This window comes from Lampris incognitus, chromosome 6, assembly GCF_029633865.1.
Source record: "Lampris incognitus isolate fLamInc1 chromosome 6, fLamInc1.hap2, whole genome shotgun sequence".
NCBI lineage: Eukaryota > Metazoa > Chordata > Actinopteri > Lampriformes > Lampridae > Lampris > Lampris incognitus.
The window spans coordinates 64,274,385-64,301,056 of NC_079216.1; the positions used below are offsets into that span (position 1 = coordinate 64,274,385).

At 48.8% G+C, this 26,672-nt stretch overlaps 1 protein-coding gene across 1 annotated transcript in view; it reads left to right on the forward strand.

The window, feature by feature from the left end:
• The window catches only part of ptprq (protein tyrosine phosphatase receptor type Q), a 49,296-nt gene that overhangs the window by 8,080 nt on the left and 14,544 nt on the right, over positions 1 to 26,672 (forward strand). The window contains exons 9-38 of the mRNA XM_056282490.1: positions 552 to 845; positions 959 to 1,270; positions 1,509 to 1,639; positions 2,661 to 2,790; positions 2,881 to 3,034; positions 3,739 to 3,845; positions 5,786 to 5,883; positions 6,448 to 6,616; positions 7,273 to 7,533; positions 7,682 to 7,842; positions 10,277 to 10,388; positions 11,420 to 11,528; positions 12,302 to 12,416; positions 14,740 to 14,809; positions 14,924 to 15,123; positions 15,288 to 15,516; positions 16,282 to 16,410; positions 16,541 to 16,687; positions 17,418 to 17,581; positions 17,830 to 18,409; positions 18,523 to 18,684; positions 18,819 to 18,998; positions 19,197 to 19,304; positions 19,909 to 20,196; positions 20,310 to 20,591; positions 21,274 to 21,394; positions 21,511 to 21,665; positions 23,329 to 23,474; positions 23,575 to 23,746; positions 26,304 to 26,630. Of these exons, the coding sequence (XP_056138465.1) occupies positions 552 to 845; positions 959 to 1,270; positions 1,509 to 1,639; positions 2,661 to 2,790; positions 2,881 to 3,034; positions 3,739 to 3,845; positions 5,786 to 5,883; positions 6,448 to 6,616; positions 7,273 to 7,533; positions 7,682 to 7,842; positions 10,277 to 10,388; positions 11,420 to 11,528; positions 12,302 to 12,416; positions 14,740 to 14,809; positions 14,924 to 15,123; positions 15,288 to 15,516; positions 16,282 to 16,410; positions 16,541 to 16,687; positions 17,418 to 17,581; positions 17,830 to 18,409; positions 18,523 to 18,684; positions 18,819 to 18,998; positions 19,197 to 19,304; positions 19,909 to 20,196; positions 20,310 to 20,591; positions 21,274 to 21,394; positions 21,511 to 21,665; positions 23,329 to 23,474; positions 23,575 to 23,746; positions 26,304 to 26,630 (5,613 nt within the window). The remainder of the gene's footprint in view (positions 1 to 551; positions 846 to 958; positions 1,271 to 1,508; positions 1,640 to 2,660; positions 2,791 to 2,880; positions 3,035 to 3,738; positions 3,846 to 5,785; positions 5,884 to 6,447; positions 6,617 to 7,272; positions 7,534 to 7,681; positions 7,843 to 10,276; positions 10,389 to 11,419; positions 11,529 to 12,301; positions 12,417 to 14,739; positions 14,810 to 14,923; positions 15,124 to 15,287; positions 15,517 to 16,281; positions 16,411 to 16,540; positions 16,688 to 17,417; positions 17,582 to 17,829; positions 18,410 to 18,522; positions 18,685 to 18,818; positions 18,999 to 19,196; positions 19,305 to 19,908; positions 20,197 to 20,309; positions 20,592 to 21,273; positions 21,395 to 21,510; positions 21,666 to 23,328; positions 23,475 to 23,574; positions 23,747 to 26,303; positions 26,631 to 26,672) is intronic.

Consider the following 26,672-nt stretch of genomic DNA (forward strand, 5'->3'; position numbering starts at 1 on the left):
TTGGGCATAGGGGGCATCTGGGTAGCATGGCAGTCTATTCCATTGTCTACCAACAGGGGGATTGCCGATTCAAATCCCGATGTTACCTCCAGTTTGGCCAGGCGTCCCTACAGACACAACTGGCTGTGTCTGCGGGTGGGAAGCCGGATGTGGGTATGTGTCCTGGTTGCTGCACTAGCGCCTCCTCTGGTCGGTCAGGGTGCCTGTTCAGGGGGGCGGGGGAACTGGGGGGAATAGCGTGATCCTCCCACGCGCTGCGTCCCCCTGGTGAAACTCTTCACTGTCAGCTGAAAAGACGCAGCTGGTGACTCCACGTGTATCAGAGGAGGCATGTGGTACTCTGCAGACCTCCCCGGGTCGGCAGAGGGGGTGGAGCAGCGACTGGGACAGCTCAGAAGAGTGGGGTAATTGGCCAGGTACAATTGGGGAGAGGTTAAGTACATTGGTAAATCTTAGTACCCGCCGTCAAATTTCCTGTGCGTCCTGTATTGATGCTTTGGTGACATGTGACACTGGGATATGCATGGACTTGTGTTTTGTGTGTCTTGTAGCAGTGAGTGCCCCGAGTGGTCTGGTGGTGCGGAGCAAGGCGAGAAACCTAACAGCCTGCTGGAACAACCCATCTGATGATCGTCCAGATGGTTATTATGTCACACCCCGCCCTCTCAACCACCCCTACCCAACTACATTATGGATTAATGAATCCAGCCCAAGTGCACTCTGGGGCAATAAATCTGTGTGCATTGTTCTGAGTATGCTCACTCCAGGTCAGACCTACAAGGTAGGAGTGGTCTCGGTGAGGGGTGAAGACAAGAGTCAAGAGTCCAGTGTTGTTTTTACCACAGGTAGGAGAAACTGGAAAATGGCCTCACTGAAGCCAATGTTTGTCATTTAAAAAAACAAAACAAAAAAACTTGCCCCTTATGCCCTCTCCATCTTTATGCATGTCTGTCTGCAGATCCATGGGCAGTAAAGTTAGCAGTCCCTCTCTCCGTTGGCACAAACTCTGCTTTGCTCTTCATCCAGCGGCCACATCTAGGCATTGTCGACGGAGTGAAGGTGTGTGCGTGTCGGGGAGTGTGTGAGGAAGCGTGTGAGGAAGCGTGTGAGGAAGTGTGCGAGGATGTGTGCGAGTGGCACTCTCTCCCCGCGGGCACTCATACACTCACTCTCAGCAACCTGAGTCCGGGATCTGAGTACCAACTCAAGGTGTACAGCACCAGCCGAGGGCAGACAGGACCCCCATACTACACCCACCCCATTAGAACCAGTGAGTTGCACTTTCTTAGTAGGCTCGTGCACGTACCCCCACACCCACGTGCATGTGCATGTAAGCCACATGAATAACTGGAGGATTATGATGGTCCACAGTTCTATATCATTAGAATAGATAGGCATCTTGGCATGAGGCTTTAATTTTCCATAAACCAAGACTAATTAGAACCTTCTTTATGTTTATTTTGAGAATAACCATAAGATATGATGTATGCCATGGTTTTTAATTGTAGGTCTGGCCCCTCCAACCAGTGTGAGGGAGGGTGTGGTGACAGATTCATCTGTGGAGTTGCTTTGGGCTCCAGCACCAGGACAGGCACACAACTATGAGGCCATCTGCTTCGACTGCAGCCAATCACTCATGGTAAGTAAAAAATTAGGTTAAAAACATGAATAATAATAGTAATAACATTTTTAGTGGGCGTCACAGTGGCCCAGTGGTTAGCGCTGTTGCCTCACAGCAAGAAGGTCCTGGGTTCGAACCCCGGGGTTGTCCAACTTTGGGGGTCATCCCAGGTCGTCCTCTGTGTGGAGTTTGCATGTTCTCCCCATGTCTGCGTGGGTTTCCTCCGGGTGCTCTGGTTTCCTCCCACAATCCAAAGACAAGTAGGTCAGGTGAATTGGACTTACTAAATTGTCCCTAGGTGTGAATGTGCCCTGAGATGGACTGGCAACCTGTCCAGGGTGTTTCCCCGCCTTGCACCCTATGACTGCTGGGATAGGCTCCAATATCCCGTGACCCTAATTAGGATAATTGGCTTGGAAAATGGATGGATGAATGGATAACATTTTTAGTATGACAGCTCAAGTTAGAGAAGCAGACCAGTTGAGGTCAAATTGCCAGACTAACGATAAAAAAATGGAAGAAATAAATGGGAATTTTGCCATGGCCATCCAAGTGCTATAGAGTAAGGCATGCAAGTTCCATCTTGACTGCTCTAAAGGGTCTACTCACTGCTCAGCCACCAACCATTTACATTTCTATAGCATGGTTATCTCCCGTGTTATAGGAGTACATTCATTACCCTCTACCCTACATAAGTTCAGATGGGTCCCTTCCTCTGTCAGAGGACACGAATGTGGCGAAATCAGGGGGCAGATGGGAAGCAACGCAGCCAGGACGCGAACCCAGGTCTCCCGCACCACAGGCGACTACGTTAACCAGTTGACTAAAGGGTCCAACCTGTTAACCAAGGGCTAGCGAGTAGTCATTCGTGGTTGTTACACTACCCCCCTCCTTCGGCTAAGCGTGTCCCCACGCTTCAGCATATCAGCTCCCTCACGCCTCTGGGCGCATGTGGCCATCCCATTTCTGACACCAGTATGTCACCATTCCCCGTGGAGTTAATAACTTATTTCTCTTTCGTGTGCTTGCTGTGCTACAGGTGCAGAAGGTGTTCGGTCCCAGGGCAGTGTTTTCCCCTCTGACACCAGGCAAACTCTATCACTTTGCAGTACGAACAGAGAAAGAGTCCTTCACAGACAGTTCGCCTGTCACTCTCAATGTCACTGCAGGTAGACACACACATAATGCACAAAACTGCACATACACACACCTCCTCTTTTCTCCTTTAGGTGCGATCTGTGATCTTTTCTGTGTGTCAGCACCTAGTCCAGGGGAGTTGTCAGTTCTCAATAAAACAACATCGTCAGTAGCCATCAGCTGGACAGTGGGGAGGGGGTTCTTCAGTGGACTCACCCTGTCCATTAGAAACAAGACCTCTACTCAGCAGGTGAACCGCTCTCCCGCAGAGCCCAGGTTGGTCTTATTTACATCATCCAGCCATAATCTCCCCCCCTTTTTTTTCTCCCCAATTGCATTTGGCCAATTACCCCACTCTCCGAGCCGTCCCAGTCGCTGCTCCACCCCCTCTGCTGATCCGGGGAGGGCTGCAGACTATTGCATGCCTCCTCCGATACATGTGGAGTCGCCAGCCGCTTCTTTTCACCTAACAGAGTTTCTCCAGGGGGATGTAGCGTGTGGGAGGATCATGCTATTTCCCCCAGTTTCCCCCTCCCCCCCGAACAGGCGCCCCGACCGACCACAGGAGGCGCTAGTGCAGCGACCAGGACACATTCCCACATCCGGCTTCCCACTCCCAGACACGGCCAATTGTGTTTGTAGGGACGCCCGACCAAGCCAGAGGTAACATGGGGATTTGAACTGCCGATCCCCGTGCTGGTAGGCAATGGAATAGACCGCTACGCTGCCCGGATGCCCCGGCAGCCATAACCATTCTTGTTGATCAGCTATGATAAAGCTATATTTAGCATTTTTATTGAAACCGTAGCCATTGTGTCTCGTTACCGAGACTGTTACAGTCCTACGACACTGTAGCCACAGGATCAAAGATCAGTGCTGTGTTTTTACACGGCACTGATCATGAAGTGATACTGTCTCACGATACACATTACTTATATGTGTTTACAAAAGCTGGTGGAATGAGATGGATGTGTTCACAGATCCCACACATTTAAAGGCCTCGTTCCTGGAAGTCAGTACACAATTGAAATGATCAGTGCCAGTGAAGATAAGAAGAGTAAGCCTGCGACCTTGACCCTCAATACCAGTGAGTAAGAGAGATCAGCACACATCATGTCTACTACTACTACTTTCGGCTGCTCCCGTTAGGGGTCGCCACAGCGGATCATCCGTTTCCATTTCTTCCTGTCTTCTGCGTCTTCCTCTGTCACACCAGCCACCTGCATGTCTTCCCTCACCACATCCATAAACCTCCTCTTTGGCCTTCCTCTTCTCCTCTTCCCTGGCAGCTCCATATTCAGCATCCTTCTCCCAATATACTCAGCATCTCTCCTCCACACATGTCCACGCCATCTCAATCTTGCCTCTCTTGCTTTGTCTCCAAACCGTCCAACCTGAGCGGTCCCTCTAATATAATCGTTCCTAATCCTGTCCTTCGTTACTCCCAGTGAAAATCTTATCATCTTCAACTCTGCCACCTCCAGCTCCGCCTCCTGTCTTTTCGTCAGTGCCACTGTCTCCAAACCATATAACATAGCTGGTCTCACAACCATCTTGTAAACTTTCCCTTTAACTCTTGCTGGTACCCTTCTGTCGCAAATCACTCCTGACAGCACACATCATGTACACAACCAAAATACAGGCCTATGCAAGTTTGCCTACAGGGATTTGTGTATTTGTATGGTTGAAGGGCGGCACGGTGGCGCAGGGGTTAGCACGGTCGCCTCACAGCAAAAAGGTCCTGGGTTCGAGCCCCGGGGTAGTCCAACCTTGGGGGTTGTCCTCTGTGTGGCGTTTGTATGTTCTCCCCATGTCTGCGTGGGTTTCCTCCGGGTGCTCCGGTTTTCCTCACGTAATCCAAAGACATGTAGGTCAGGTGAATCGGCCGTACTAAATTGTCCACAGGTGTGAATGTGTGTGTGTGTCGGCCCTGTGATGGACTGGCGGCCTGTCCAGGGTGTCTCCCCCCCTGCCACCCAATGACTGCTGGGATAGGCTCCAGCATACCCGCGACCCTGAGAGCAGGATAAGCGGTTCGGGTAATGAATGGATGGATGGATGGATGAAAATGACAGAGACAAAATAGAATAATATTATGTCTCACTATCTAAAATTCATTTTGCTTTAGTAAATTTGCAGGAGAGGTTAAGGGTCAAAGCTAATCCATAAACATGAATATGCATGTTTCTTTAGTGCTATTATTTCCTTTCTGAAAAAGTTCAGTCATTTTGTCTGGTTGAGGATAAGGATGTTGATTAATGCTTTTAGAAATGTTAAATTTGAACACATTTTTCATGCAGTATGTAGGTGTTGCGTTTATATTGAAAAGTCCAGCCAAAGAGGAAACGCGTTTTCCTGCTAATGATGCTTTGTAATGGTAATGTTGCCTATGTAATACAATGTTATTAAAAACAATTTACAAGGGCGTCCGGGTAGCGTGGCAGTCTATTTTGTTGCCTACCAACATGGGGATTGCCGGTTTGAATCCCTGTGTTACCTCCGGCTTGGTCGGGCGTCCCTACAGACACAATTGGCCGTGTCTGCGGGTGGGAAGCTGGATGTGGGTATGTGTCCTGGTCGCTGCACTAGTGCCTCCTCTGGTTGGTCAAGGCGCCTGTTCGGGACTGGGGGGGAATAGCGTGATCCTCCCACGCGCTACGTTCCCCTGGCAAAACTCCTCACTGCCAGGTGAAAAGAAGTGGCTGGTGACTCCATGTGTATCAGAGGAGGCATGTGGTAATCTGCAGCCCTCCCCGGATCGGCAGAGGGGGCGGAGCAGCGACTGGGACGGCTTGGAAGAGTGGGGTAATTGGCCGGGTACAATTTAGGAGAAAAACGGGGGGGGGGGGGATTTACAATAGAATATCATCACTGTGGGGAAGGTCATCACAGTGTACATCTCAGTACTCTACTCCCTTTTGTATCGCCCCCTACTGGATCAGAGAGAGCATTTTAAGTATGAAAATAATATCACTTCACATTGTAATCAGAACACTGTGTCACATGAGGACTTGTGTTTATGTCCAGTCCCAGAGGCACCTCAGGAAGTGGTACTTGCCGAGCAGGTTGTGACCTCTGTGTTTGTCAGCTGGAGACCCCCACCTGGACAGGCCAAAGGATACAAAGTACTTTTGGGACTCGTGCATCTGTTTTCTCCATCAGTAGCATAGCTAACAGTTTGTCAGTACTGCTAACATCAATTAAACTGCTATTTTATATTATACCATGTGTTCACCTAAGTAACTACAGGGCAGCCATACTAATGGAATGTCTTTTTGTGGTGTTTGTCACACACACACACACACACACACACACACACCACTTATAATGGTTTCTCTCTTAGAGGAAGCAGGCCATGTGGGTCAGATTCCACACTCACCTGTGGACTGAACACACTCACCTGTTAGTTGCCTAGCAACGCACACCACAGCTTCAGTTACCGACCCTTAAAAGATGCATGACCTCCTTTGAGCCACGGCCAGGGAGAATGACCTAGCGCTCTGCATGCACACACACGGAAACCCACACTCATGGTGAAAAAAAGACATGTTTTCAGATTTACAGTGTATACAATGCAGATTTTATTGCTTTATTTTTATTTTTTTCTGACATCTGAAGAGTTGGAGTTGTGATTTTGGCGTGAAGATTGGGTCACTAATGCATGATGAGTACTTGCCTGTTCTCCTCAGCTGGCGTATGGTCTGTCATTAGTGGACACGAGATCTTGGCGTGAGATCCTTGTCCAGGGTACCAGTTATGAGATCAAGGAGCTGATACCAGGATCTGACTATGGTATCTACATCCTTAGCATGCTGGGCGAAGACACTAGCCAAGCAGTCCACAGAGAGTTCAGCACACGTAAGACACTGACACACACACACACACACAGATACACACACAAACACGTCAGCACCCGTACACACATAGGCCTTTGCCACACCCAAAGACACCACCTTATCATAAAACCTATCATTTTGGGGGCATCCGGGTAGTGTAGCGGGCTATTCCGTTGCCTACCAACACCGGGATCGCCGGTTCAAATCCCCGTGTTACCTCCGGCTTGGTTGGGCATCCCTACAGGCCGTGTCTACGGGTGGGAAAGCCGGATGTGGGTATGTGTCCTGGTTGCTGCACTGGCGCCTCCTCTGGTCAGTCGGGGCACCTGTTCGGGGGGGAGAGGGGGAATAGTGTGATCCTCCCACGCGCTACGTCTCCCTGGGGAAACTCCTCACTGTCAGGTGAAAAGAAGCGGCTGGTGACTCCACATGTATCGGAGGAGGCATGTAGCCTGCAGCCCTCCCCGGATCGGCAGAGGTGGTGGAGCAGCAGCCGAGATGGCTCGGAAGAGTCGGGTAATTGGCCGGATACAAAATTGGGGAGGAACGGGGGGGGGGGGGGGGGATCTTAGGAACTTGCATAATCAGTACATTTCCTCATGAAGTTATTTCAGATAGCCATTGATATAAAAAAATGGCTTAACTGTGTCTCAAAACTGTGTGTGATGGTGTTGACAGGCCCGGCAGGAATATGCGCCCTCCGTCTTGTCAGCATTAACTCTTCCTCCGTCACTGTGAGCTGGGACAGCGCGTTTGGCCAGTTTGATTTCCACAGGGTCATTGTGGCCAATGCCTCTGACACATACGTACTCACCGTGCCTAAGGAGGAGCGGATCTGTGTGGCCACCGGGCTGCTGGGGGGCTGCAGCTACAACGTCAGTGCCGAGAGAGTGAGAGGACTGGAGGCCGGAGACGCCGCCTCTCTGACTGTAACTACAGGTAAAGAACAGCACACAGGTGCCAGTGCGGTCAACACCCCCATCATCTTGCCCTGATTTCCTCTTTGTCATATTACATATAGAAACTTTCTCCACCTCTCCCTCTCTTCCACCACTTTTCTCTCCTCCTCCCTCGTGTCCTTTATGAGTGCCGACCCGTGTACGAGGATTGCGTGTAGCGAATGTGTCTGCACGTGCATTCTCGCTACGCTGGGAGCAGCCAGAAGGGTGTGTGGATCAGTACCAGGTGAACCTGCAGCCTAGCCAGGGGAAAGTCACCGTGCGCCCGGTGCGTGATGGATACGTTCAGGTAAACACACATGTAGGCCTTAAACTCGGTCGTCCATGTTAAACGCACACTTTCAGTAGCCGTGCAGTTTTAGCTTCATCATCACGGCACCGTTTCAAAACGGCTTGGTCGGGCGTCCCTACAGACACAGTTGGCTGGTGGGTGTGTGTCCTGGTCGCGGCACTAGTGCCCCATCTGGTCGGTCGGGGCGCCTATTTGGGGGGCGGGGATAGCGTGATCCTCCCACACGCTACGTCCCCCTGGCGAAACTCCTCACTGTCAGGTGAAAAGAAGCGGCTGGCGACTCCACATGTATCGGAGGAGGCGTGTGGTAGTCTGCAGCCCTTCCCGGATCGGCAGAGGGGGTGGAGCAGAGACCGGGACGGCTCGGAAGAGTGGGGTAATTAGCCGGGTACAATTGGAGGGGGGATTCCAACAAAAAGCAAGACTCTGACAGTGACGGTGTGTCCCCTGCGTCCCCAGAGGGATTCATCATGTGCAGTTTATGGAGGACTCTGCTTCAGTAGCGTTCCCGTTCACACATACCATCAGTGAGGTATTATCAGGAGCAGAGGAGGGAGGTGATCCGCTACTGTAGAAACTTACATTTCTAGCTGAGTTATGACCCTGGGCATACGCACACACACACACACACACACACACACACACACACATGCTCACAAAAGACATCTCCTCCCGTTTTACAAAAATCCCACCCCATACTGGCTCTTCCAGGCTGCCAGGTGTCAGATACCCCCCAAATGTAACTTTACACACAGCGCGTGGTGTGCACGCGCACACACACTCATACAGCACGCAGTTGAGTAATGGATCTCATTATTTATTAGGCAGGCCTCATGAGCTCAACCCTGAATCATTCATTTGCTTAAGCAGCTCTCCCTAGAGAGAGAGAGAGAGAGAGAGAGAGGAGAGGGGTAGACTAGAGGAGAAGAGTTAGCCTTTTGCTAAAGACAGGACCCAGTACCCTGCCATTCTGTGACCCTCATTGGCTAAACACTAATATTTGGACTACATCAAGCCTGGGACAAGCCGCCACTGCCTAAACGACTGACCTTGTGAACTAGCTAGGCCCACCTCCGGGCTCCGGACTCACTGTGGTTCCTCTCACTGGATTGATCTGTAGACGCCCGCTAACCTATATGTACTAACACCGGATGCACCTCTACTGGGAAGGCCTATGTGACTCCGAGCTGCTGTCTCTAACTAGAGCTAACCCCGCCATCATCCAGCATGGCCCTCTCCCCCACCCTGCTCCTCATGCTCTGCTTGGGACAGACACAGTCACAGGTAAGAGCTCTGGACTTAGAACAGGCGTACCTGTACACTCAGAAAATAAACAGGTCTATATGCACAGGTATACAACCATCCATCCATCCAGTCACCAGGCCAGTCTCTTATATTTCATATGTAGGTAGGTGGAGGTGCAGTCTCTTATATTTCATATGTAGGTAGGTGGGGGTGCAGTCTCTTATATTTCATATCTAGGTAGGTGGAGGTGCAGTCTCTTATATTTCATATCTAGGTAGGTGGAGGTGCAGGCTCTTATATTTCATATGTAGGTAGGTGGAGGTGCAGTCTCATATTTTATATGCAAGTAGGTGGAGGTGCAGTCTCTTATATTTCATATGTAAGTAGGTGGAGGTGCCATCAGATAAGATGCACAGCAAGTTGGATGTATAACTGTGATCATTTTGCAGGATACAGTGCAGGATGCATCATAACCTGAAAAATGTAAACGTGCACACTAAAACTTTGCGAGTGCGTCCAGCAGAAATGTTCAAGTGGCTTTTTCATGAAGGAAGGTTTTGTTTTAGATTCTTTTGTGTGGCTTGGGCTGAGGTCTGGTTTTTGTGTGGCTAGGACTGAGGTCTGGTTTTTGTGTGGCTAGGGCTGAGGTCTGGTTTTTGTGTGGCTAAGACTGAGGTCTGGTTTTTGTGTGGCTAGGATCTGAGGTCTGGTTTTTGTGGGGCTAGGATCTGAGGTCTGGTTTTTGTGTGGCTAGGATCTGAGGTCTGGTTTGAAGGGAATGCCTACAGTGCAAGCTGAGGGCATTGCTGGGTAATGTAAAGGGCTTTGTTTCTATAGTATTACCTGTCATTTCTATAGTATTGTCTGTCATTTCTAAAGTATTTCTATACTATTACCTGTCATTTCTATAGTACTGCCCGTCATTTCTATAGTATTGCTATAGTGTTATCTGTCATTGCTATAATATTACCTGTCATTTCTATAGTACTGCCTGTCATTTCTATAGTATTACCCGTAGTGTTCCCTTTTTATCCAGTCTCCCCTCAGCAATGAACAAAATATTCTGATTATGATATAATGCCACAACTGGGATATAATGGTGTGTGTGTGTGGGTATGTTTGTTTCTCTTTCTGTGTGTGTGTGTGTGTGTGTGTTTCTCTTTGTGTGTGTGTGTGTGTCACCCAGGCTGATGTGGTCAGCGTGACTCCAGGAACACAGTTCACCGTCACAGTCACTGCAGCCTCCTCCTCCAACATCAGCCCACCAGTCAGCCGTATAGTCAACATCAACGAGACAGGTGAGACCTACAGATACACAACACACACACACACGCACAAACATAAGAGCTGCAATTATACACAACACCTACTTCTCCTTTTAACACTGTACAGTAAAGCTGTGCATTCAAGGGCATCGTTGTAGTCCATCAGTACTGATGTGTTCTCTGGTGCCCTCTGCTGTTTAATTCAGTATCTGTAACACACACGCAACTGCTGTACTAATACCTTTTAATACCTTTTAGTAAGGCGTGCCCATGTGTTTGTGTGGATGGCGTGCACGTGTGTGTGTGTGTGTGTGTGTGTGCGTGTGTGTGTGTGTGTGTGTGTGTGTCTGTCATGTCTCTTACCTGTTTAATTCCTCTGAGGTAACAGTAGCCTGGGCTTTTGAAGCGCAGGATGAATGGCTCTGCAGTGAATGTCACTGAAATGCCACTGCTGTGTGAGCCCTTATTCATCACGGCTCGGTCTCAAACACACACACACACACCCCGACTAGGGATGGGGATCAGTCCACTACAGACAACAACACTGTTCTCTTGATGGCTTCATGGCTCTGTGCAGTGCAACTGAATGCTTATATAAATGTCTTTATTCTTAAAGATTACACTGAATTAGTGATGTGTTTCGTTGTGTGTAGTAACAAGTGACTGGTGTGTAGTAACAAATGACTGGTGTGTAGTAACAAGTGACTGGCAAGATGGGAAAAAGAGATGGACAGGAGCCCTTGTTTAAATAATTTACACCATGCAATACAAAAGTAATGGGATTAAATCAACTGTTCTGCTAGCTGGGATTCAACAGCTCTCCTCTCCTTTCCTCTCTTCTCTTCCCCTTTTCTGTCTTTTTCTGTCCTCTGTTGTCTTCCAATCACCTTTTCTACCCTATCCCCCTACCTCCTGTCTCTTCCCCATCTCTCACCCCGCATCGCTCCCTTGCTCCTCTCCTCCCTTCCTCTCTCCTGTTCCCATCGTTGTCCCTCACATCATCTCATCCCTTCCCCTCTCCTCCTTCCTGCTCTCCTTCTCTCATGCACGCTGCTGTCTTCTAGTCCCTGGTCCGCCCTTAGGTCTGGAGGGGGAGCGGGTGGGCTCTAACGGTATCCTCCTCTCGTGGACCCAACCTGCTGATGCCACCTCGATTCTTGGATACGTCATCAGGTAGTGCTTGGTTTGGTAGTTAAAGGAACTGCAGGCAGGCAAGTGCATAAAATATGGCTTTAGGGGGCGTCCGGGTGGTGTAGCGGTCTATTCCGTTGTCTACCGGCACGGGGATCACCAGTTCGAATCCCCATGTTACCTCCGGCTTGGTTGGGCGTCCCTCCAGACACAATTGGCCGTGTCTGCGGGTGGAGAGCTGGATGTGGGTATGTGTCCTGGTCGCTGCACTGGCGCCTCCTGTGGTCGGTTGGGGCGCCTGTTCGGGAGGGAGGGAGAACCGGGGGGAATAGCGTGATCCTCGCACGCGCTACGTCCCCCAGGCGAAACTCCTCACTGTCAGGTGAAAAGAAGCGGCTGGCAACTCCACTTGTATCAGTGGAGGCATGTGGTAGTGTGCAGCCCTCCCTGGATCAGCAGAGGGGGTGGAGCAGCGACCGGGATGGCTCGGAAGAGTGGGGTAATTGGCCGGATACAACTGGGAGAAAAAGTGGGGGGAAAATAAAAATAAAAAAAAGACTTTGGACCAGAAGCTAGGCAGACACAAAACGTATTATGCAAAGTGCCTTCCTGTCCTCCACACACATGTACACAAACTCTCTCACACTCACACAGACACGCATTCTCTCAGCCTGCTCTGCTCTTACATTTCCAACATCAACCACTGAATGACTGTCTTGGGAGAGATTGGTGTACTAGAGGTGAACTTGGTGTACCAGGGGCTCTGTTGAAAACAAGTGGATATGTGATTTATACGATGTGATTTATTCTCCCAGGTACAAGGAGGTGTGTCCGTACCCTGACCCTGCCTTCACACAAGTCACCAAGTACCTCGACATACCAGAGACCCTGCTGAATAACTTCACCCCAGGCTCCACCTACAACATCCAGGTAACACACACACACACACACACACACACACACACACACACACACACACACACAATACAGCCAATACATTCATCAGTATACAGACACACACACACATTCATACAGTGCAAATACACATGAACACACACAGTTGTGTGCACAAATAGACAGATACAGACTTGTACACATACACAGCCACAAATATAGTCGGTAACACTTTCTATGAAGCTTGCATCTATAACGCCCTATAAGCATCTATAACGCCCATACTTTTCTATAATGTGTATTACAATGACTAACAGCTGTGGCTGAAGACTGTGAAATAGCACTGAAGTCTCATTATGCATCTACAAAACTTCAGCAAAACAATTTGGCTATGATGCATTATGACATTTGACAGATAAACAGGCTAATGATTACATATTTATACTGCATAAATCTGTTTTAAATTGACAATGTATCATAAAGGTGGTTATGAGGTGTTGTGAGGGCGTATGCATGGTTATAATGAATCTTACAATGACTTATAGCCACACGTACAGGGCGTTATAGATGCTTATAGGGTGTTATAGATGCAAGCTTTATAGAAAGTGTTACCATATATGCTTATATAACCAGCACACAGGATGTGATACCAGAACCTCTTGTGCCATACTCGGGGCCAAGCATCCATACAGTGGCCCATTTCAAACAAAAGACGGCTGCACAATGGTTTCCACAGAGGACATCATGCAGTGTCGTCATAAACCCACCGGACCCACTCTCAAGCAGTACCATTCACTAAACCATCTTATTATTTCTCTAGAAACCATCTAACAAGTTAGATTATACCAACCACAAATTCCCACGAAAAATGAGCCGTTGTGAGAAGTGTATAAAAAATGTGTGTGTGTTTGTGTGTGTGTCCGGGCAAAGCTGATCCCGTGAGACGAGACTCTTTTCTCTTGATCTGGTTGAATAATTTATCCGGGTTGAATTATTGATCGGGTAAATAGATCTATGGATAGCCCCAGGCTCTTTCCACTGTCTGTTGTCTTAGGGCTTGAATGTGCTGACACTCATTAGTTTTCAGAATTCATTAACCCACGATGACCCTCAGAGATACTCCCTGTGTGCAAGACATGCACAGGTTGGTTATACCTGCACACACATCTTGCATATACCTACTATATAGGTATGCATGTACCTGCGTATACATCTGTGTGTGTGTGTGCACATGTGCATGTTACTAGATCTGACCTGTCAGTGAATGAGCCATCTAAATCATACAAAAGCCAATCTCATTTAAATTCACTTAAATACATCTCTTCCAGTCTTCCGCGTCTTCCTCTGTCACACCAGCCACCTGCATGTCCTCCCTCACCACATCCGTAAACCTCCTCTTTGGCCTTCCTCTTTTCCTCTCCCCTGGCAGCTCCATATTCAGCATCCTTCTCCCAATATACCCAGCACCTCTCCTCCACACATGTCCAAACCATCTCAATCTTGCCTCTCTTGCTTTGTCTCCAAACCGTCCAGCCTGAGCTGTCCTTCTAATATACTCGTTCCTAATCCTGTCCTTCTTGGTCACTCCCAGTGAAAATCTTATTATCTTCAACTCTGCCACCTCCAGCTCCACCTCCTGTCTTCGTCAGTGCCACAGTGGTACTGGGTACCAATGTAGCGAATTCAGGGAGCAGCCGGGAATCCGCCGCAGCGGGAAATCAAACCTGGGTATCCCGGACCATGGGCGACTGCGCTAACCAGTCAACTGAAGGGTCTCTCCCTGACTTTTGGCTCTCTATATCTTTTAAATGTAGATGTTATTTGGAATTCAATATGATTTTTTCTCTCTCTAAGATGTTTGACCATGTGGCTTGCCACCAGCCTCCAGAATGTGTGCTGTTGTTTTGGGACATGGATCTAACCATGTATTGTTACAGTCCTGATCACTACGAGAGATAAACACTTAACCTAGGTCTGGTGACTGCCTTTCTGACATGCCCATGAATTAATCATAATAATACCCATCTCTCTCTCTCCCTCTATCGCTCTCTCTCTCTCTACCTATCTATCGCTATCTCTATCACTCTCTCTCTCTATTGCTATCTTTCTCGCTCGCTCTCTCTCTCTGTTGCTCTCTATCTATCTATCTATCTATCTATCTATCTATCTATCTTTCGCTATCTCTATCACTCTCTCTCTATCTGTTGCTATCTCTCTTACTGTCTCTCTATTGCTCTCTACCTATCTATCTATCTCGCGATCTCTATCACTCTCTCTCCATCTATTGCTATCTCTCTCTATTGCTGTCTCTCTTTCTCTGTCGCTCTCTCTATTGCTCTCTCTCTCTCTCTCTCTCTAGGTAGCAGCAGAGACTTTAGTTGGTGTCGGAGCATTCAGCAAATCTTTGTACATCAAGACCGCCGAGGCCCGTGGGTATCCAACACCAACAACACAACTGTGCACATTCACACACATCATTACACCCCCTGATGCAACCTGCTCAGAAGTAACAAAGTTGTGTGTGTGTGTTTGCACTCCTGCAGCCCCAGGCCTGGTAACCAACCTGACAGCATTTGCTCAGAACCACACCTTTGTTGTGGTGACATGGTTCCTGCCGCGCCGCATCAACGGCCTCATCACAAAGTTTGCGGTCAAAGCTAAGCATGCCCGTACGGGACAGACGGTCCGAACACTGGAGCTGAATGCCGAGGACATCATGACTGGAGCGCTGCCTCACTGCAATGTACTTACACACGTACATTCTGTGTCTTCACCGACCGACTATCGGTTTTTCATCACTGCCCTTTCACATTTACATCTTTTCAACTGAGAAATTCACTGAATTTTGTGCGTTTGGTTTTTCTGCAGTATATGTTGTCCATAATTGAAGTATTTTTATGTGCTAAGGACGCAGCTGATATTTTATCTCGGGGGACACCCAGCCCGTCGGAGGTGACTGCATCCTCTCCTCCCATCACCCTGTCGGCCGTGCCCCCTGCAGCCTCCTGGAGCGTCCCCATATCGGTTGGAGTGGATCAGCTCCGGCCCTATACCGCCTACGTCTTTGAGGTGTCTGCCTTCACCTCGGACGGAGAGGGCCAGATAGCCTCCACTATGGTCCGCATGCCGGAATCAGGTACGTACAGAATCAGGTCCATACAGAATCAGGTCCAAACAGAATCAGGAAATTGCAGCCTTGCTGTATTTCAAGTCAGATGTTCTCAAATGGCCTCAGTTATTTTTATAGTAAATCCTCCCGGTATCTCAGTTACTAAGGTAGAATACAACATTTGCATTTGGGCATCCGAGTAGCGTGGCGGTCTATTTCGTTGCCTACCAACACGGGGATCGCCGGTTCGAATCTCCGTGTTACTTCCGGCTTGGTCAGGCGTCCCTACAGACGTAATTGGCCATGTCTGCAGGTGAGAAGCCGGAGGTGGGTATGTGTCCCAGTCACTGGGCTAGCTGCACTGTTTAAAAGGCATGCTAGCGCCTCCTCTGATCGGTCGTGGAGCCTGTTCGGGGGTAGAGGGGGAGCTGGGGGGAATAGCATGATCCTCCCACGTGCCACGTCCCCCAGGTGAAACTCCTCACTGTCAGGCGAAAAGAAGCAGCTAGCGACTCCACATGTATCAGAGGCGGCATGTGGTAGTCTGCAGCCCTCCCCGGATCAGCAGAGGTGGTGGAGGCAGAGGGGGTGCAGCAGCAACCGGGATGGCTTGTAAGAGTGGGGTAATTGGCCAGATACAATTGGGGAGAAAAAAAAGGGGGGGGGTCCAAAAAGAAAAAGAAAATTTGCATTTGAAGATTGCCAGTGTGTCCATAGGAAAAAGACTGTGTGTGTGTGTGTGTGTGTGTGTGTGTGTGTGTGTGTGTGTGTGTGTGTGTGTGTGTGTTGCAGCCCCAGAGGACCCTCCTCACAACCTTTCTATATGGAACATTACATCAAAGTCCATTTCCTTTTCCTGGGACCCACCCATCATTGTCACAGGGAGATTCACTTATGTCATGTACCTCTATGGACCCACAGGTTACACACACACACACACACGTGTATATATACGCACAAACAGACACCAAATCAGATTCTGCATTGATGGTTGTACATGCTTACCGGTAAGCCCACGCTCAAATTATTTTCTCGTCTGTCTTTATTCCAGGATATATCTACGAGAACAGCACAGCAGACCTGCGGTTCGTGTTCGCTGGTCTGAACCCCTACACTAAGTACTCTGTGGCAGTTCGAGCCAAATCCGCTGGAGAGGTGGGTCCAAAGGTACAGATTGATGTCGTCACACCTGCAGAAGGTAAGGAAGACCAAGGTTTTCACGTTCAGACAGGGCCGGATCATGACGTTAATTGGCCCTAGGCCTCGCCTCCGTTTTGCCCCCCACCCTCACACCCCCACCAACATGAAAAGTAAATGCAATATAACAGAATACAGACGGAGCACGCACAGAGTGCAATAACACAATTAATTAATTATGGACTAGTAAATAAGTATAATTCATTATAATTAAATAAGTATTCAATAGGCTACAGTTAATACCATGTAATGCCCGGTAGGTTGCTTGTGTGAGGAAATAATAAGCTACTGAGTGCTGCACTTTTGATTTAATACATCCAATAGAGAGAGACAGCTTGGGAAAGGAAGTATGAAAGTCATTTTTTTTTATGGAATAGTAGTTACTCCTGATTGATAGACATATATTTATTTGGCGTGTAAGTGTCATAGGAATTGTTGATATGTTAAAAAAATGCTACTAATAAAATAATAATAATTTTAAAATATATTATATTTCTCCCCTTCCCCCACAATTTTGGGCCCCCTCGGAAATGTGGGCCCTCGGCCTGGGCCTTGTCGGCCTATGCGGAGATCCGGCCCTGCATTCAGATGAAGTCCATTCGAACGACTGAGGCTCAGAACACATGCTTTTCAATATTTACTGTAAAAATTAGTGTGTCTTTCTCTCAATGTGGGTCTGTCCTCTCTTTGTGCCTTTACTGTGTTTTGTGTGTGTGTGTGCGTGCATGCAGCGCCCAGTGCAGTACAGGATTTGAGGGCGGTGGCTGAAGACTCAGTTTCTATTCTTGTGAGCTGGAGAAGCCCTGCCCAACCCAATGGTATGATCACCCAGTACAGGTTGCAGGTGCTGGCCAGGGATGCTCTCCTGCAGGACATCACCCTCACCGGGAAGCTGGTAGGGACATTCATATGAAGACGTTCAACTTTACGTAGCTACTGTGTAGTTATTTCACAGCTTCCTGCTACAATACATGATGAAAGCTCAAGTCTGACTGAAATATTTATCTGCATCAAACCAGACTGTAATTGCAAATTGTGCCCTCATCTTGCGTACTTTACAGTATCCATGATGTTAGCAGTAACGGCGCTAAACTTTACTAATTAGACTGTTTTGTCTCGTGTAAATTTGATTTTTTTCCTAAGAATCTGGACGAGACCAGTTTGTATGAAGAGACCCCTCTTCCTCCCATTCTCGATGACAATCAAGAGCGGCGTAAGAGATCAGCTGACCTCAGCCTGACCACCTCTCCGCCGGCCTTCACAGCTGCCGTTTCTGACCGCACGCTGCTCACCAGTATGGTTGCTTCCAGCCTCACACAAACTGCCCTCGCCAGCTCTAACCGGAGTTCTGACACTGACCCTCAGCCAGACCCTGACCATAAAGCTACCTCAAACCCTGTGGTCTCTGAGAGCCTGAGCACCACCGGAACCGGTGTGATTAGCATGGCCTTCAGCACTGACCTTGACCCTGCCTTCACACTAACCCCTGACCCCTTGGTCTCAGGGACCACTCCTCTTTCTCTAACCTCTGTGCCCCTTGCCACATCCCTGTCCTGGCTGACCCACCAGTCGCAGACTGAGGATAGGACCACTGACCCCTCCCCACTGACTATGACCCTGGGCCAAACCCGCCTTTCCACTAGGGATGTGGGATTTACAGGCCACAGCGGCGGCCAGCAGAGTCTGTCAACACGCGCTGCAGCAATCTCTGGTACTCCTGGAGGTAGAGCACTAACATCACTCAGCTTCTAACGGGCATGGCTTTGCTTGGTCTCGTGGACCCATAATAGAGGTGAAATTTAGTACTAATAAATCCTGTGTGTGTGTTTTCTACAGCTGTGCTGATGAAAGAAGAGGTGGTTGACCTTCTGTCCGAGGAGCTGTCCTACCTGGTTTCAGACCTGAGTCCTTTCACTGAGTACACCTTCAGAGTGAGTGCTTCCACTACAGTGGGAGAAGGCCCCGCTGCACACATCACTGAGAAAACTAGCGAACAGGGTAAGAGGTCAGCTATCACTCAAAGTAGTCGTCATCTATAGATCAGATGAGGTCATCAGTAGATTTTTCTCAATCTAAAACTGCTAGTATTTTTACTGTCAGTTCTGCTGATGCTTTTATATTGTGTTGTTCAGTCCCCAGCTCAGTGCTGGGTGTGTCTTACCAGAACATTAGCTCTACCTCCATCTTGGTGAGCTGGCTGCCACCCCTCAACCCCAATGGACAGATCACACACTACACTGTCTACGGCCTCAAGCTTCATAGCAGTGAGGTCCTGCAGAGGGTAACCAACGAAACCAGCATATTGCTGACAGGTAGAGTACACACTCTCACCATTTGTCTTGTACATGGAGTACAACACGTGAAAAATTACATAAATACACAAGCTTGTGTATCGGGAATCAGGAACATTTATTGCACACAGTATTGTTTATTGCACATGTATGCAGACACATGCACTCACTGTAATGGAAGTCAGCTGCTAAACGCCTGTTTTTCTGTTTTTCCTGTAGGACTGGACAAATACACGGGCTACAAGCTGCGTGTGGCTGCGTCTACAGCTGTAGGGGAGAGCTCGCTGTCTGACGAAGACGACATCTTTGTTTTCACCACAGAGGACGGTGCGCACAAAACATACTGTACACAACAGTGTATCACAAAACACATAAGGTCAGGGGATGTCCGGGTAGCGTGGCGGTCTATTCCGTTGCCTACCAACACGGGGATCCCTGTTCGAATCTCTGTGTTACCTCCGGCTTGGTCGGGCGTCCCTACAGACACAATTGGCCGTGTCTGCGAGTGGGAAGCCGGATGTGGGTATGTGTCCTGGTCGCTGCACTAGTGCCTCGTCTGGTCGGTCGGGGCACCTGCCCGGGGGGGGGGGACTGGGGGGAATAGCGTGACCCCTCCCCCTGGTGAAACTCTTTACTGTCAGGCGAAATGAAGTGGCTGGTGACTCCACATGTATCGGAAGAGGCACGTGGTAGTCTGCAGCCCTCCCCGGATCGGCAGAGGCGGTGGAGCAGACAGCAGGACTGCTCGGAAGAGTGGGGTAATTGGACGGGTATACTTGGGGAGAAAAGCGGGGGGATTCCCCTCCCCCCCAAAAAAAATACGCATAAGACCAAACAATTATGTGAACCCCTCTCGGTCTTGTTAATCATACAGAGAATATGCTCCATAACCTCCAATCTCTCTCCCACTTCACTGTCCTTCCCCTCATAGAGCCTGACTCCCCTCCTGAGGAGCTGGCTGTGGTAGAGGTAGAGACCACCCCCTCCACCATCACCCTCACCTGGCTTCCACCCAAGAGAGCCAACGGGGTGATTCGACAGTACGAGGTCCTTTATGAGAACCAGTTCTACTCTGGCGCATTGAACACCTCCTCTAGCAGAGCCACCCTGACCAACCTGAAGTCCTTCACCTACTACAACGTGTCTGTCAGGGCCTACACGCGTCACGGGCATGGCAACCAGTCCTCAGCAACTCTACGTGTGCTGTCTGGGGAAGACGGTACGCTTGGAGATGCGCCCGCCCCAAATAGCTACACAAAAACATGCCATTTTAGATGTCCATGGTCTAGTGTCAGTGAAACAACATCCCGTTTGTGTCTCCCTTGTTTCCAGTCCCAGGCAGTCCGCCATACGACCTTTCCTACGAGTCCATCAGTCCCAGCGAGGTGAACGTGACCTGGCGTCCCCCGCTGGTGCCCAACGGCATCATCACCCAGTACAGCCTGGAGCTCTGGAACTCCACTCACTACCTCAACCTCACCTCCCCCACCAACTTCATCCACATCGCACATCTGAGGAAGTACGCACTCTACCGCGTCATGGTGCAGGCGCACACGCGCGCCGGGTCAGGCAACTACAGCAGTGAGCTGCTTAACATCACCACGTTGGAGGACGGTGAGAATGGGGGGAGGTTTTGTGTGTGTGTGTGTGTGTGTGTGTGTATGTGTGTGTTTTCTTACTGTTTCAGGTGACTGCTTGGATCATGTAATGATCGGCTTCAAAGGGGATCTGATTGAATCTACCCTCATAGCACCTGACACTGGGCCGGATCTGCCCACAATCCGGCAGATCCGCATTGGAATCACATCCGCCCATAGACCCCCCCCCCCCCCGCCTCTGGCCAGAGTGTGGCCTCCTAAAGTATTGGCCCGTTGTGCAAAAAGACACTGGGCCGGATCTGTTTTGCGGATCCGCACCAGTTGCTGTGACACATCCGGCCCGGATCTGGCCCAGTTTCATTTTGCTGTCTGGGTAACTTTCCTCTGGTACTTATCCTCCTTCAGTTTCTTCTCTCCGTTGCAGCGAACGCGAGGCTGTTGCATCATCGGTACCTGATCTGTTGTTAGGCCTTCCTGAATGACAAGTGCAAACAAGGGGATCACTGTGGGGCAGCTGACCTATTTTTTCATTTCAGGGCAATAATCACATCACTCTCTGATACATTTCTCATGAGTTTTCTCAGCTCCTGTTTTCCTAAACCGGACCCAAGAGAAGTATCTTTTGAAATACTTCACCACCAGTCTAGTAGAGATTGATAATTTTATACCAACTGGAAAGTGTCTGTCCCACATAGCAGCCCCCGACACGTCCCCCCAGTTTCTCCGCGCCAGGAAGTTGTCCGACTACCAGGTCGAGCTGTCGTGGAATGCTCCCCTCCAGGCCGATTCAGACATACTTTACTATGTTCTTAGAGTTTGGTGAGTACCCACTGTCTCCCTGCTGAATATCTTAAAGAGGAATAAAAAAATCAGCTCTTCCATGGGTATGGATACACTAAAGAACAACGTTAACAACCATCGCCCTCTTGTGTTAGGAATGAGACAACAGAGATGTGGCAGAATGTGACAGGGACATCTGTGGTCGTCAGTGTGGACTCGGAGAGTAACTACAATGCCTCCATCTCCGGCTGGACCAGACTGGGAAATGGAGGGGTACTGATATCCATCAGCTTTACTACCACTGATGCAGGTACTAGATAGATGTTTATTTGTCTCACAGTGACAGCTTGCAATATTTCTCAAGCATAGAAAATATTTCATTGCGTCCGGGTGGCGTGGCGGTCTATTCCGTTGCCTACCAACATGGGGATCGGCGGTTTGAATCCCCGTGTTACCTCCGGTTTGGTCGGGTATCCCTACACACACAATTGGCCGTGTCTGCGGGTGGGAAGCCGCCTGTTCAGGGGGAACTGGGGGGAATAGCGTGATCCTCCCACGCGCTACACCCCCCCCCCCCCAGCGAAACTCTTAACTGTCAGGTGAAAAGAAGCAGCTGGTGACTCCACATGTATCGGAGGAGGCATGTGGTAGTCTGCAGCCCTCCCCCGGATTAGCAGAGGGGGTGGAGCAGCAACCGGGATGGCTCAGAAGAGTGAGGTAATTAGCCAAGTACAATTGGGGAGAAAAGGGGGGGGGGGAGCCAAAAAAGTTTCATTGTCATCGCTCCATTTAGTGATGCATTGTGTAATGGACATCATCTTGTCGAGGCACGGCAAGCTTTATTTGTGTAGCACATTTCATCCACATGGCAATTCACAGTAACCATAAGACTGCTTAGTAAAAATGAGGGGAAAAAAACAGAAAATGTGGAAAAAATAAAGTGTTAGAATAAAAAAAGGTAAATATAAATTACCATGCAAATTTAAAACAGACAGAAAATTTAGCCAGAGGCAATGGCAAGAAGACAATTTTTTAGCCTTTTTTTTATTTATTTTTTTAATGAACAAGTGGCGACTCTAGTCACAGCTCTTCTGGAAGTTTGTTCCAGATGTGCAGCATCGTAGCAAAATGCTGCGTCACCATGTTTTGTTTTCATTTGGAAATATAAGCAGACCTGTCGCAGAAAGCCTGTTCTCATCCCACGGCGTCATGTATTGATACTGTTGACAAAGCGTTGATATACTGATGCAGAAGTTCCACGTTGGAGGCTGTGGAACACCCACCACGTCTCTGTACAATCGCCAAAGGCTCGCGGCAAGGCACGGCGGCCCAGCAGTTAGCGCTGCCGCCTCACAGCAAGAAGGTCCTGGGTTCGAACTCCGAGGTTGTCCAACCTTGGGGGGGTCATCTCGTGTCGTCCTCTGTGTGGAGTTTGCATGTTCTCCCCGTGTCTGCAGTGAGTTTTCTCCCAGTGCTGCAGTGTCCCCCACCATCAGAAAGACATGCATGTTAGGGTTAGTACTCCTGCCTGCCCCTGAGCAAGGCATGGCAAGACGAACTGGAGCTGGTCCCCGGGTGCTGCACGGCGGCTGCCGACTGCCCCTGTCTACACAGCTAGGATGGGTTAAACGCAGAGGAAGAGTTTCCCCATGGGGATCAATAAAGTGGTAAAAAAAATAAATAGGGGGGGGGGTCCCTTCCGTGTCAGTGTAGTGATGCTTTGTAAATGGAGTCAATAGCATTAATATACTGTATGACGCCAAGGGATGAGAATGTGTTAGTCCCTGATCACCTGAGAGGTCTAGAGGGTTCCTACTGTAAAAGAGGGTCAGAGATATATTTTTGACCATAAACCATTTAGTGATCAATAAAAATATAACGAAAATTTTAAATCAGTTCTATGAGTGTGAATGAGTGCAAGCCCGTGTCATGATGGCAAAACCCCTCTCTTTTTGTCCTTTGTATAACTTCAGCACCGTTTGATCCACCACAGCATGTGACTTTTGCAAATGTGACTACCTCCTCTGTCACTCTGCTGTGGTCCCCACCCAATGAGCCCAATGGAATTATAGTACACTACACCATCTACTACTCCGATAACACCACCGTTGTACAGCAGGTAAGAGGAGGAGAATATAAAGCAAATAGGTTTGTAATATAATGTACTGTGTTGATTCCAGTGAAGAAAAGCACTCCCGTGCCTCTTTCTTTCTACTTAGAGGGTACCAGTTTCTACCTTATCTGCCCCCTCCTCTCCTGACTCGACCTACTCATACACACTAACCGGGCTGATAGGGGGCACTAACTACACCCTGTGGATGACCTCCAGCACCATACAGGGGGATGGAGGGGTCCAGAGCCAGCCCCTAACCCTGATAATACCCCAAGACGGTAAGTCAGACACGCACACATATGCACACATACACAAACAAACACAGTTATAGTCCCCAGGTTACGAACTCCCGTACTTATGAACCAACCTCCACAAAGGCTATTATTTTAAAAAAATTGGGTGTCCAGGTGGCGTGGCGGTCTATTCTGTTGCCTACCAACACGGGGATCACCGGTTCGAATCCCCGTGTTACCTCCGGCTTGGTCGGGCGTCCCTACAGACACAATTGGCCGTGTCTGCGGGTGGGAAGCCGGATGTGGGTATGTGTCCTGGTCGCTGCACTAGCGCCTCCTCTGGTCGGTTGGGGCACCTGTTCAGGGGGGAAGGGGAACTGGAGGGAATAGCGTGATCCTCCCTCACGCTACGTCCCCCTGGTGAAACTCCTCACTGTCAGGTGAAAAGAAGCGGCTGGCGACTCCACATGTATGGGAGGAGGCATGTGGTAGTCTGCAGCCCTCCCCGGATCAGCAGAGGGGGTGGAGCAGAGAGCGGGACGGCTCGGAAGAGTGGGGTAATTGGCCGGATAAAATTGGGGAGAAAAGGGGGAGAATCCTCCCAAAAAAAGAATCATGTTACACACAATGGTTCGTACTAATGAATGGATGGACAACTTTGCACGGTGCTCAAAACACTTTGCGTTTTAGGCGGTTCGTCGGCTCGAGGGAGAACAACGCCATGCCGTCATCGCCATTTTAAGTCGGATCGCATAAACAGTTTGAGAAATGTTTCTTTAATGTTTTCAAACCTATACACGTTCTCTCTCTCAATTATAAATACTGTAATGTAGTTACATTTATTATTATTACTGCATTATTTATGACGTTTAGGTAAAATATATACTACGTACTAAGATAAACATTTGACTAATTGACACTAGATGTGAACTGTACGTAACTGTTCCGACTTACATACAAACTCGACTTACGAACAGACCGGAAAACTGTTCCGGCTTACATACAAACTCGATTTACGAACAGACCGGAAACTGTTCCGGCTTACATACAAACTCGACTTACAAACAGACTGAAAAACGGAACTCGTTCGTAATCCGGGGACTTCCTGTCTTCGTATCTACATAAACATGCACATGTACAAATAAAAAAAAAACAGTGCATCATACTCATAGAAGTATACACAATGATAGGACAGGTGAGACCCCTGAGACACAGACTGTCTCGGTCGGGCTAAGTCTGCTCACTTTTTTTCCCAAACCTTTGACCTTGATAAAATTACATAAAAACTCTGTGGCCGAATGCTTAACTCCCGCTCTGTTAGTGAAAGGAGATAACTGTCATTCTGACAAACTGGCTTCTTTTTTCGTCCTCTTGAGACTCTGTACCTCAGAGACAACCAGTTTGTATTTCCTTTTACTCAACAAGGAGAGAGCTGCAAAGTGTCACAGGTAGTCTGCAGAGAAAGAGGGCACGTTCGCTTTCAAACTGAACTTGACAGGCATTTGGCAGAAGCCTTTTGTTATTATTTATATGATGAGTAACAATAAAAGAGACGACAATCCTTTGTGGTCGCTACTCACAACCAAGAATCGGGTTATACTGACAGAACTAGAACAGGTATTTTGCAAATATTTGTCCTGTTCCGATGCTTACCATCATCTGCATATATTAATTATTCAGTTAATCTCCATTCTTTATTTTGATCATTTAAATTAAGCTGTCATGAGACATGTATCATCTCTTTGTTTTTATGTGATTTTGGGGAAAAATGGTGTGGCCAGCTTCAGTAAGTTTTGGCACATGTCAGATATGTTTGGTACATTTTGACCGTTGTGTATTCTCTGTCTCTGAATGAGTACTGCCTGTAACGACTCTGTATCTTTGCCTGTGCTCTAGTTAATCCACTCTCTGCCAAGCACCGGACCTCCAGAGCACCCTGGCTGTCCCCGCACAGCTGAGCCCAGCAGGGGCTCACTCCCCTGGGCTTAGACCCACACACACACCAGACCCCTCCCCCCTTACATCCACTTCCTGACCTCACCCCTTTCCCCCTTACCTCCCCTGTCTGTTCTGTGTTCCATGAGGCTTAGTGCCTTCTGCACAACTGGTTACTAGCGGAGGGTCTGAGAGGATGAACTCTGACCTTGGGTGTCTTCAGGATGAGTATTTTCTGTCCAACCCCCCAAAACACTTCTCCATTGCTTTGAGTGGGCTGTCTGACTTCATAAAACATTTCATTGGTTTGAGTTTCTACTGTTCCATTCCACTATATTTCCTCTGTTGATATTTGATTGTCAAGCCATAGAATTGTCGAACAGTCTTGATTTGTTGGTTGTGTAATTTAAAATGTGAACAGCAATGATTATGACTGCTTGTGACAATGAGAGGCAATGATCATGATTATTGTGATTATGACATAATTGACTGTTTCTTGACTGTGATTATGGTGTAATAGACCCCCCAACCCCGAGTGTCAGAATGTGTATGTTTGATTGATGGTCTAATTCACTGGCTTGCACAATGAACCCAGATACATTTAACCAGTTGTGCTGTGCCTGGCACACAAAAGAGGTAACACCGTTCTCGCTGTCTTAATCCTCAGTGCCCAGTGACTCGGTCCACAACCTGACTGCTCAGATCTTCAGCTCCACGGCCATCATCGTCAGCTGGGACCCTCCCCAGGAGCCAAATGGTCGTCCCTTCTACTTGCTTACCTTGCAGGAGGCTGGCACCCTCCCCAGTAACCTCGGACCCAGCCTAGGGCCGACTGTGGTCAACAAGACTATCAAAAAGACCACAAACGATACTGTGTTCCTGTTCACCAAACTCAGAAAGTACTTCCCCTACGTGTTCACTGTTACCCCGGCAACTGGTGCAGGCCCTGCCCTCAACCACACCAGCACGATGCACCTCAGGACAGATGACGACCGTGAGTTTATGTGCATGTGTTAGCATAAACCAAGGGAGAAGG